Genomic DNA, 12,941 nt, shown 5'->3' with positions numbered 1-12,941 from the left:
TAAACGACTATTCATACAATACGTGCTAGATAGCAGTCGTTTCGCAATCTTGTTTTTAACTTCTGGGCAGCGTAATTGTCGCGTCTCGCGCGCACAAGTGTGACGCTTTTAAAGAACCGCTAAAATCACCTAAGCTTTAAAAAAAGAGAGCCTGGAGACCACCGTGACGTCTGTTTTCTATTTTTACAGCGATTAAAACTAAGGTTACGGTAGCAGAAAATGCTAAAGGTGTAAGCCGCCAAAACAGAGGATGTTTGGATCTGTTCTTTTGATTTGTCAGGAGCGCACCTGGTTTGCGTTAACCCGCATAATCCCAATAACATTTTCCTAGCTAAACGACCACTGGGATTTTCCTTAAACAGACCAGTAAACGAAATTAATTTATAGTTGATATATAGTATTGAATTTGTAGTGTATATATATATATATATATATATATATATATATATATATATATATATATATATATATATATATATATATATACTATTATATATATATATATATATATATATATATATATATATATATATATATATATATATATATATATACACCAAATATTACATTAACCTCCCTGGAAGGTTCTGGGAATGATTCTTTTTTTTTTTTTTTTGCCTGCTGAGAATTTTCCCAGAACATTCTTACTTTGTTGCTTATTTGGTTGCTGGGGTAATGACTCGTGATATTAATATACATTTATTTTTGCCTGACATATGAAAATTAATATAAAGTTCAAAATCAGTATTTCCTTTTAAAACTTTTTTTTACTGCTCCCTTGTTTAGGGCCAGTTGTGGCCTTATGTTTTAGAGTCCAGCAGGGGCTAGGTGGGGGAGTGAATAGCCAGAGCTTGCTTCCACCCTCATTACCACCCTTGTGCAAACCACTGAACCCCGACCTGGCCCCCAGCAACCCACTGCTCCCGCGCATGTTAAATTCTGTGTGCATTTGGACGGAATACATGCAGAACACAAATTCAGAGTATAGATCACCATATTTGGCCAAAGCTCACTTGACTTTCATTTTCACTTTGTTGTCCTTGATGAATAAAAATACATTTTAAAGGTAAACATTGTTTAAAATCTATTAATAGTTTCACACACACAGATAAATAAATAAGCAGCACAACTGTTTAAAAAATAAAACCCTTTCTATAAAAGTTGCAAGATTTATTAAATTAGCTACTATAAAAAAGTGTGAACTTGTATACACAGTTACAATCATTTGACTTAGACATTTTAAGAAATGAATTAGACAAACACAGGGTGGCTCAGTGGTTAGCACTGTCACCTCACAAGAAGGTCCCTAGTTCAAGTCCTGGCTGGGTGAGTTGGCATTTCTGTGTGGAGTTCCTCAGGGTGCTCCAGTTTCCCCCACAGTCCAAAGACACATGCTAAAGGTGAATTGAATAAGCTAAATTGGCCGTAGTGTATGTGCATGCATGTGAGTGTATGGGTGGTTCATTCGCTGGTTTAAACTGGATAAGTTGTTGGTTCATTCCGCTGTGGCGACCACTGATGAATAAAGGAACTAAGCTGAAAAAAATGAGTGAATGAATTAGACGAACGCATCCCCCTTATTTAATGAACACAGGCTCCGATTGGTTGATCGAAGTGTTTTTACAGGACTGATGATGACGAAACATTTCTTTCAGAAAAAACGCATCACAAAAACATAACATTATTAAAACAAAAAAGATATAAAGACTGATTACCAAAAGCTCTTGCTCATTTTATTGATTTTTTTGTTTGTTTCCCCCACATCTCTCAAAACATATCACCACGTCAGTGCAGTACAGGCTAGAGACACAAACACACAAGCATACACACAAGTCACAGTTGTTCATTTGTTCTATTGTACATCTTAAGAGCTCCTTGCTATAATAAGAAATGTTCTGTCCTTTAAGCGGAGCACGATAAATCATCTATCCACATTACACACATATAAATCCCACATTTTCACCGGGAGTCACAGTTGCTGTTGTAATCTCAGGATCTGTTAAGATTTGTCAGCGCTGAATGTCTCTGAGACTTGTAGTCCATTAAACAGTTCCGGACTACAGTTCCCAGTCAGCATCCATACTATAGATTAGCAGGAGCTGCCAGATGCGAAGGGTCATCACGCATGGCAAGCTGAGGAATGTCTTGAATGTTAAAATACATGGGCCTCCCAATAACATCTTGCCCATCTGCCTCCATAAAGAAAAATGAAGATGAAGAGAACAACATAAAAACATGACACGTTTTGAGGGCAGTGTGCGCTTTGACTGATTCGCCAGCTAAACTGCCCAGTCTGGTTGTGATTTTCACAAACACACACACACACACATACACACACACCATCTTTCAGACATCAACATTTCTGTTCACATCTACACACCCTGATCGCATGGAGATCTGACATGTACACTCTTGGTTCGAGGAGGACAGTCATGTCTGAGAGGTCAGCCCAGGTGATCTGGCTTTCATTTGTGCCGGCTTCCCCTTCTCTTCATGGCCGCTGTACACTGTGGGCAGTACCACTTCCCTTTGGGTGCTTCGGTCAAACCCACACAGCCGTAGTGAAACCACTCGATCGGACACTATGGGAAATAAAATGAAAATTAAATGAATCAGATTCTCAGACTGGCCAAATGTTACACATACACCATTTATAAAATATACATACCATTTTTTTCTTGTATATACACAAGTACTGTAGTTTAATTCAGTAAATATAGCAGTTCATTAATGTTCTCATTTTTTAAAAAGTGTTTAATTAATAAGTACATGTATTAAAAATGTAATTCGTACATATTAAAGAGGAAAATTATATATACTAGTGTTGAACGATATTGGAAAAATCTGACTCGCACTAAACTTTGATATCCAGTTTAGGGAAACTAAAACTGCAGCAGGGTGCCATGACATAGGCGAAGTTCCAAGTACACATTAATAAATTATAACCATAAAACATACAATAAATCTATTTTGAGATCTCCATCCCCCGCTGGAATCATTTAAACACCTAATGGCCACCATAATAAAATAATTTCTAATTTCATTTGTCTTGAATTTAGGAACTCTAACAGAGTATATACAGGGATCCGAGTGCGCAATTCAACACCTATAAGACCTTTATTAAGACCCTTTACATACAATGTAAGACAATTTTCAATCGGAATCACTGACAAGATTTTAACTTACAGTATATTTACTAAATATTAATGTAAGAAACTAATCCAAATCTAAAATATTATGTATATACTGAATAAAAATATCTGAAATCTAGATAATTCACCATGTTGGCGCCTACAGAACTGCTGAAATAATAGTGTTGCCTTGGTTTGATGTCAGCATGATGTCAAACCTAGTAGGATTTTATTGATTTATTAAACTACAGAGCATCCTGATATTGGCAGATTTAATTCAGGCAAACTTTAGCATACAACCATACATTGCATGATCAAAAATTATATTAAAGTTTAATACTTTGCAAAATAGCATTTAAGACCTTTGAATAGTTTTAAGGGCTTTATTTCTCTACATTGATTTAACAACTTTTAATACTTTTTAAGACCCCGTGGACACCTGGTCTAAGACAACGTCCTGATGGCAGCAGATGAAACACAGAATACAATGTAAGATCCGGAGTGCATAGGATACCCTGAGCTCTCTTTAACACACAAGTACAGTAAATTACCATTGGACCAGTTTGGTTAAAACCGATGAACTTGCCTGCCACCTTCACAAGGCAACTCAACCTGTTTTAATTTGACAGACTTAGATTACCGAACCAAGCTACAATGCAAAAAGACAAAACAGATTCAATAAATTGTTTTAAAAAAAGTGTCATCATAGAGGTACAAACCCAAACGTTCTGAGTGTTAGTCTGAGTGTTAGGTTGGAATGTCAACATATTGTTGATTTAAGGTTTTCTGGAGAGTCCAACAGTATTCAGGAAGAAACTGAACAGTCAAAAAATAAATCTTTATCTTTTTACCTTTAACCTTTGTGTACTGTTCAAGTTGACTACACTTTCATTATGTTGGTGGCTGTTTCAGCCCTGTTGACTTCCATTATAATGACATTTTTTGATTGCAAAGCCATGGCACTAAATAATCGTGCATTCTTGATTGTTGGTGATTTTCTCTGTTTATTTATACTGTTGATCATCAGTTGGCAGCATTAACCCTGTAGATGGGCCTGTGCAAAAAAGCTTCTGGTTTTTATATGAAGTTCTATGAAGTAAAACAGCAAATTACAGTGTCTGTGCATAAATACACTTAATGTTTACTTTGTTCTGTAAGCTGAGATGCTTATTTTTTATTTTCTCAAACATATCAAGGTCTTTCATACACTAAACTTCATATAACCATAACATTTTTATCCAGAAGCTAAGCTTTTTTTGCAATGCAACTAATGATCAACAGTAAACATTTGTAAATTGACCTCTTCCCAACTGGGAACACCAGCAACAATCAAGAATGCATGATTATATGGTGTCATGGATTTGCAATCAATAAATATCATTATAATGGAAGTCAATGAGGAAAAAAAATAGTAAATATGCCTAAAGTGTTGAATTTTTAAAAGCATTTCCCCAAAATATTTGCCAAAATAAGATTGATCACCAAAATTCATTCCATTTGCTGAAACACAGAGAAAGTTGTGGCGAAATTTAAGACTCAAAATCACCCAAGAGTGGATAAAAACATGCCAAACAGCAAATAATGGTTAATAAATAATCTAATCCTGCAACGTGACTATTGCTGGAGACACACACTGTAATATCGATGCTCAAACGATATACTGTACATAGTTCAACATCCGTTTTCACTCAAAATAATAATGCTGATGTTGTTTGCCATCGTCGCTACAAAAATCATGGCTGCCCAGGGGTCACAAAAGCTGTCAGAGCCCAGACAGAGTGATCCAGTATGTGTTTTATGAAGAGGAAATGTTGTCTGTGTGTGTCCCTAAAGATGAAGGGTTGACTTACATCTTGGTTATCACAGCCGACCATCTCTCCGTAAGACACCTGCACAAAGACAGAGAGAATGAGACATAGAGCAACAAACGCAGCAGTGCACACCTGCAGCCGAGTGTCACAGAAGCGCACCTGCAAACAAAGACTGTGCAAGTTTAGTCTTTGATGACTATTCAAAGACGCACACACACACACACACATTTCTATTTTTGATATACTTTGACAAAAGCTATATCACTTTGAGGCCATAAAACAAACGCATTCTTAGGGAGACAATTCTTTTGCACTCATATGCCAACTAACAGCACACACACACCCAGACTCCTCCTGCAAACCCAGTCACACACTTTCTACAGTGAGAATTGTAAAAAATATATAGGTGTAAATAGTTTAAAAACATATAAACATATACATTTCCTCCCTGGCATTTGTTCCTATTGTTTATATAAGGATTATATTAAAATCTCCATCACTTAATGTTTCAATATTGGTTACAACTCTCCTCATAAATACATACGAATGCAAATAAATGGATTTTTAAAAATGGAAAACCCATGATGAATTTGCCTTGTTATCATTCATTAGTACAACTTTTAAATGCCACAATATTGGTTTAATGTGTTGTTTTCATTAGATAGTTCATTTTAAATGCATACACTGCATGAGAGATGATGCTACATAAATGTACCTGGTTACAAATGCAGTATCTGGGTTCATTGGGGTCGTAAGTCCAGTCCACTTGACTGCTGGTGTCTGTTTCTGTGACTGTGGTTTGTACCAGTTCATGAGCCAAAGCTGAAGATGACGAGCAGGATGACAGTGAAGAGGAAGAGGAGGATGAAGAGGACTGGTGGTTGGAAGACTTAGTGTTGCTTCTGGAGGAAAAAAAAAACGCAATGAAGTGTTTAAAATCGAGCATGGTCACGTGGCTCTTTATTGTGGCACCTGTGTGTGTGTGTCTTACTTGGTCTTGCGTGCTGTGCGGGAGTCAGAGCTGTTGGTGGATGTGAGGGGTTGCGTGAGCGTACTGGCCAACGCAGAAGACGAGTAACTGCTGGAGTCTCGACTCATGGTAAAATCTCGACCCAAGAAATCATTGTTCTTGACCGCTTCATAACTGGCCTTGAGACTGGATGTTCTCCTGCCCTCTTTCATCTGAAACACACACAGTATTTTTTATAAACTATTAAATATATTTGAAATTAGCTTAGATTTTCATGCATTTAGTTTTTATTGTATTTCATTTATTTATTTAATGCCATACCAGCTTCTCTGCCTATGCCATGGATCAAAAAATAATCAAGTTTACAACGTTTTAGAAATACCACTTTTCTATAATTATACAAATATTTTAACTATAAAAAGTCATCAACATCAACAAATAATACATAAGATAAATGCATAAATAATAAGATAAAAAAAACTAAAACAGTTTTTTAAGATTTACTTTTGTTAAAAACATTGCACAATTCTGGAAGGATTCACATTTAAAAATATTTCATTTTAAGTCTCTCCAGATAATATTTGTATATATAATTATATATTTGGCAGGGACAGTATACATTAATTAGCATTGCAGAAAGTGCACCAGAAGTACTAGAAAAAGGCTATTTTTCATCCGTTATGTTAAAAAGATGTTAAAATTGACAAACTAAAATGGACAGTTAAATCCTAATAAAGACAATGCATATAAACCAAATAAACTAAAACACCGACATTATGTAAAGACGATAAGAGTTAAAACATATTTAACAAAAATTACTTCTTCAGTTTTAGTTTTTTAGTTAAAAGCAATTAAGCTAATATTTAAAATGCGATTTACATTGAATTAATTATTTCCCCAGCAATTTTACAGTTTTAACTCAACCTTTCTTCAATCACCATAAAATGTTATAATAAGCACAGACTCAAAAAATGAAATAGATTAAGGTCTTGTTTTTGCCTAATATTAAGCACTGGAACCCCCACAATAGTTTTTGGGTTATCAATAAATGAACACAAGCTGCTAATCTCGGTCTCATTTTCTGCCGTCTTCATTGAGGTTGAACTATAACTGCGAGAGCCATTTTCACAATATCAAATCAGATGATCAAACCCTCTCCTCAAAGAAATCAGTAAGGTCATTTAAAGTAAGGTTGCAAGATATTGGAAAAAACATGATAATGCAATATTTTATTTTTCTGCGATAAATATTGCGATATGAACACAGTTTCACTAGTTTGAATAGCACTATTTGACTTTTTTCTAGGAAATTAAAAAATTTTCAGGTTCAAAAATTGAATAATCACAATGCAAAAGCTCCTTTTCTTACTTTTTTCATCCAAATGTCTAATAAATTCTTAAATCAAGTAAAAAAATATTATTTTGGTTTAAACTTCTGAATAAGGTAAAATTAAAGAGTTTTTAAAAAAAATCTTGTTTTCACTTAGAAATGATATTTGGTCTAGAAACAAGACAAAAATTCCAAGTATCTCTTTTTTTTGTTGTGTTAATCATATAAATACAGCAATTAAATATATTCTGTAGCTCCTGGTCAACTAGAATCCAGACTCAGCATTGCATATCTTGCAATGTGACTATTGTGGATGTGCTCATTTAAGTATTGCTGCTGAAACGAAATATTGTGCAGCTCTAATCTAAAGTACACAAGAGAGTAATTCAAACACTACCAATAAAGAAAAACATATCTCCATTGATGATCTGTGATCAGTCAAATTAACAAAAAACCATCTTAAAAGCCTGTACAAACAGGGGTTAATCATTTCCAAGAAACCCGCTACATGAAAGACTGCGGTAATTTGTTTTATATTATTTACCAGTGTATCAAAAATGTAATAACAAAAAAAAATACACACAATAACAACAAAAGCAAAAGGTGATTGAAAAATGGAGTCTCACTAGAATTAAATAAGAAACACCAATAATGAAAATAATCTAAAAATACAGGACAGGATGTGTCGATGTGATTTCCCTCGAGTTATAATACTAAAGTGCAGTGAGTGCTGAAATTAACACCGGCTTCGATAACATAATAACTGACACGAAAATAACCGTTGGAGGAAGTATGAAAGAGACTCCTATGAGGCCAAAAATAGTTTGAACAGGAAATTAAGTGTAGTGTAAAACTAGGCGGTTTACCTGTGCTGTGGCTTGCACTGCCTGAGCTGCTGCCATGGAAATAGCACCCGCTCCTGCTGCAGGCCCGGCCGGAAGTGGGCTCAGGTTGTATGAGGAGGTGAGTGATTGGGACGAGTTGACGTTATACATGCTGTTAGAGGAGGATGTGCTGTTCGCTCTGCAGCCTGCAACGTACACACACACACACACACACACACACAAAAAAATCACATTCAGTATATGACCAGAAAACATTTGTGAGAAACAGCGCAACATAAGTGATCAGTAATCTCATTGCATCATAAAGCTCGTTTCTTGAGAACCATTTAAGCAGTTACCACACACAATAAACATATGTGCCTGTATGATTATGACAAATTGTTATTGTGGTTCATTTCCCTTGTCACTGTAATTAGGATTAGGATTGTGTGGTTATAAAAAATATTCTCAATATGTTTGCAATTATTTAGCTGGAAATAAAAAATTAAAAATGACTCTAATGCACATTTTCATTAAGCTGTTATGCTCCCTAAAGATTGAGTTGTTTAGAGTATAACAAAATGCATGCATTATGGTAGTTTACAAAAACATTTATACCTAAAAGTACAAAGGATGTAGTCAATTTTCTTTGATTTATTTGCATGCACCTCAAGGTAAAGAAATATAAGATGCAAAATTTGATCATTTAATGAAAAGGACCAACAAAAATGCAACCTAACATTTTAACTACATATTTTTTTCCATACATAAATCATCTACATTTGGATCTAGACAATACCTATACAAATTTACTAATTATGCCACTTACATCTGATAGACAGATATAAATAGACATACAAAGCATCCAATCAATTAATATTTTAAGGTATTTAAAAAGCATATGCACTATTGTGTGGGGGGTCTAATTGTATATTTATACTTTTGATTCAGTGTACATGAAATAAATTGATCAAAATTAATAAGAAAGATAAATTATGTTATGAAAGTTCTTGTTTTAAAATGTACACTGCAAAAAATTAATATCTTACTTAGATTTTTTGACTTGTTTATAGTCCAAATATCTAAAAATTCTCATCAAGAAGCATTTTCTAGGCAAGCAAAACATAATGGATTGTTTTAAGAAATTATATGCCAATATTAAGTTAATTTTTACTTAAAACAAGCAAAATAATCTGCCAATGGGGTAAGCAAAACAATCTTGTTCTTCCTTTTGACATAGATTATTTTTCTTACCCCACTGGCAGATTATTTTTCTTGCTATAAGGAACTCACTTAATAAAGAAAATCTGAGAAAAGCATTTTTTGCAGTGTAAATTTTATTTATAAACTTTAAAAGACTTTTAATATTTATAAAAGTTTAATTTTGATCATTGATAATAACACCACAAATTGTTTATCAAAAAGCAAATTATTCCTTAAATTATTTCTAAAGGATCATGTCATTCTGAAAGCTTTTTATTCCATAGTTTTTTTTTTATTCTTACCATACACAGAACACTGCAAAATAAATGTCTATGAAGAATTTCTTGGGTTCACCTGTGTTTATTTTTGTGTTGTGTCTGTTTTTACAGGCTGACCCAGGAGAAGAGAGCATGTGTGTTTTACCTGGTGTGTTTTCTTTAGTGGCGTCTGACGTGAGCGTGGAGAGCAGGGCCTCTGACTTAAACTTCTTTTCAGGTACGTGTTCAGTAGTGTGGTGGGCTGGCGTGCTGTATTTCCTCTCTGTCAAACGACAAGGAAAACAGGTCAGAGTACTGGAACCAAAAATTAGACAGAAGGTATTTTCTTGGAACAAACTTACTCTCCACTGTGGTGTGTGAATGTACGTGGTGGTTGTTGACAGGTTGAGAAGGGCTGTCCATCTCCAAAGACCCTAGAAAAGATAAAACTGACTTCACGAACAGCTTAAAAATGAGAACAAAGCTACAAGATGATTAGTTTACTAAAGCATGTCCAGACATTTTAAGATATGTGTATACTTTTCCTGAAGACAAGCAATCAGTTATTTTTGTTCATATTAAAAACATGTAGATATCATATTTCTTTAAATGATTTACACTGATTTTAAAAACTTGCCAACTCCTACCTTTTTTATCTTTTGAAATTAGCCAGTTATCTGTAAAAAAGGTGATTGAGAGGCGTCACTCACGTCTTTCCAGGATCTCTGTGATGCCAGCGTTATCTGCTTCCAACTCCATTTTAAACTTTGCCAACTCCTGATCCAACTTCCGTAAATGTCTATCAACCTACATAAGAGGCACAAGATCAACACACAACGGATTACACAAACCCACACACAAGTTCAAATGTCACTTCTCATTAGGAAAAATGTATTTAAAAACGTCTATTAAATCTCACGAAAAAGCATTAGTATGCATTTAAATAGCAAACAAAAAAGCTTCCCAGAAATCCATTGGCTTTTTACTATTAGTGATGTGCTGCCACCTACTGGGACCATACAGTACTGACACAAAGGCTAGTGTTGCTAGTTACAGTAAATTACTCACCAGGTCATAAATTTGATTGGCTAATTGGACCTTTTCATCCGCATCTTCTAAAGCTTTATAGTAGTCCTGGTAAACAGAAAGAGATCATTAGGAAAGCATATTATCTTCTAATGCAAAACTATCCATTATTAATTTTTTATCAATCATTGTTATGACTTAACCAGCAGTTGTTTCATCATGATTTCATCATTATTTCATCATTATGCAATTTAAAAAATAATAATGAAAATAAGGAAAATATTGAATAACAAATGAAATAAAAACAAAAAAATAATATATCATATCTTGCTAGTAACAAAAAATATGCACTGTCAGTTTCAGCGTAAAGATCTCATCTTATACATACAAACTTTATTATATCAGTTAAGCAAATGTTGTGCTTCACTTAGAATGTAGTTTAGATGTTTTATTAAATTAAATTGCAATATAATTTTTATTGTTCAATATATTTTGCAGCTGATTCCGGGAGTAAACAATATGGGTAACACTTCACAATAAGATTGCATTGGAAAACATTAGCTAATGCAATTACTTACTAACATTAACAAATAATAAGCAATATATTTATTACAGTATTTATTCATCTTTTTTAACATAAAATACAATTGTTTATTGCTAGTACTTGGTAACTCAGTTGATTAACTAATGTTAACAAGCAAAAGCATGGATTTTAATAACACATTACTAAACGTAGGACTATGATTAATTCATAATATGCAAATATTGTTCATCCTTAGTTAATGGTAATAAATAAATTAACTATACTGGAACTGTATTGTAAAGTGTGGTTGTAATATTTAATATCCATTCATTTTAAAATGTCATATATTGCTTTTCCCCCCCTTTTGTTTAATTTAAATTTTGAAAAGAGTCAATAAAAAGTGTCCAACCCAAAAACACTGATGGTTCAAATAAGGAAAAGCATTATCAACATTAAAAGATCTCATACTACATTATTATCACCTGCAGAACACTCAGTTCGACTGAAGTGCACATCATCTGTTCTTTACCTTTTTGATGATTTCCATCTGTTCTTCCCTCCATTCAGGCTTGTTCTTCTTGGCATTAGTAAAAAACTCATTGACCCGCTGCTCAAGCTGATCCATCGCATCTGAACAAAGGAACATGATCAAAAGTGAAGTCAAGAGCCCGACTTGGCTCACAACCACACAGATGGCGACTGTGGAAGTCTATGGTTGGTTAAAGATCTCAGTAGATCATTAAAAGGCTGTAGGTGCAACCCCTACAAAGGGTGATTCATGAATCACTGCTAAAGCTGTGGAAAAATATCCAGATCCCAATCACCACAAAATAAAATGAAATTATTTAAAACTATATAATATAAAAATATTTAACTGATGTAAATTAGGTTTATCTTAATTATAACTACAAAACTAGACTTGAATATACACATATAAACATTGATTTAATAATATTAGTCTTTCCTTATGATTTTGGTGGGAAATGTAACCGGGAAATTACATGTAATGAAAACTGTCTATAACATTTCCAAGAAGAAATGTCTTTGTGATAACTGTTTTGTAAAAATGATTTAATTAGAAATATATACATTTCTAACTAGAATGAGTACCTATGCATGTTTATGGTTGATGCAAAACCTTAATCTGTTAACAAATACATGCATTTGCTATAAGTAAACTGTGTTCCCGTGTGATGAAGACAATCAAAATCTTGTCAATGGGGGCACTGTCAGACTCTAAATTACTTGGGGTGACCAAAAAAATGCATTTCAATGCAATAATGTATCCTAAGTTTTCCCTGGTTTAGGTGACACTGGTGTTACTCAACTTCCACATGCTCTAATTGCACTTAACATCAGTGTGCAACATCACAACACATGCATGCTTTTATTATGCTTGCAAATTCACCAAACAGATCTCCACTGATATGAAAGGCTCTTTACGTTAGTTTAAGTCAGCTGTGGTGTTCTAAGGCACAAAAGTGAGTTTAAACTGAAACCGTACTCTGCACTTGCAGGTCCATCTCTCTCATTTCCGTAAACCTGTCGCGGAGATCCATGGGTAGCTGCTCGATCACTGCCGGGAAGAAGAACAACCGCGTTACAAGCTAACGGATGTGACAGCAAAACACGCCCTAAACCACCCTCTAAAACACCTACTTACGATAATACGAACATATATAGATAAAAGAGCTGTTTTACTCACTTTCGAGGTAGTCCTCAAGGTACAACATTCTGGCGGAGATGGTTTTTCGGAGGTTTCAGAGAAAGGGTGTTTTTCGGCAATATGGCGTCGCGGGCAGCGGAGAACTGAAGGGGAGGAAAAAACACAAGCTGGCGGGGGAGGGGCTTACGTGAAGGGCGTGGG

The 12,941-nt window shown here is 34.5% G+C and overlaps 1 protein-coding gene across 1 annotated transcript; it reads right to left on the bottom strand.

Moving 5' to 3' along the window:
• Nucleotides 1-1,711: 1,711 nt before the first annotated feature.
• ing3 (inhibitor of growth family, member 3) lies at nucleotides 1,712-12,941 on the bottom strand. The gene is made up of 12 exons (NM_200937.2): nucleotides 12,780-12,941; nucleotides 12,579-12,650; nucleotides 11,604-11,704; nucleotides 10,594-10,659; nucleotides 10,236-10,332; nucleotides 9,888-9,959; nucleotides 9,692-9,808; nucleotides 8,108-8,271; nucleotides 5,934-6,124; nucleotides 5,658-5,844; nucleotides 4,982-5,020; nucleotides 1,712-2,582 (listed from the first exon to the last, which is right to left on the bottom strand). Exons 1-12 carry the CDS (start codon nucleotides 12,805-12,807, stop codon nucleotides 2,466-2,468), a joined length of 1,251 nt encoding a protein of 416 aa, NP_957231.1. The 5' UTR covers nucleotides 12,808-12,941; the 3' UTR covers nucleotides 1,712-2,465.

Source organism: Danio rerio, chromosome 4 (genome assembly GCF_052040795.2).
Source record: "Danio rerio strain M-AB ecotype USA chromosome 4, GRCz13ab, whole genome shotgun sequence".
Classification (NCBI taxonomy): domain Eukaryota; kingdom Metazoa; phylum Chordata; class Actinopteri; order Cypriniformes; family Danionidae; genus Danio; species Danio rerio.
Note: the sequence above shows the minus strand (reverse complement) of the source record. Positions and strands in the feature narration are given on the sequence as shown.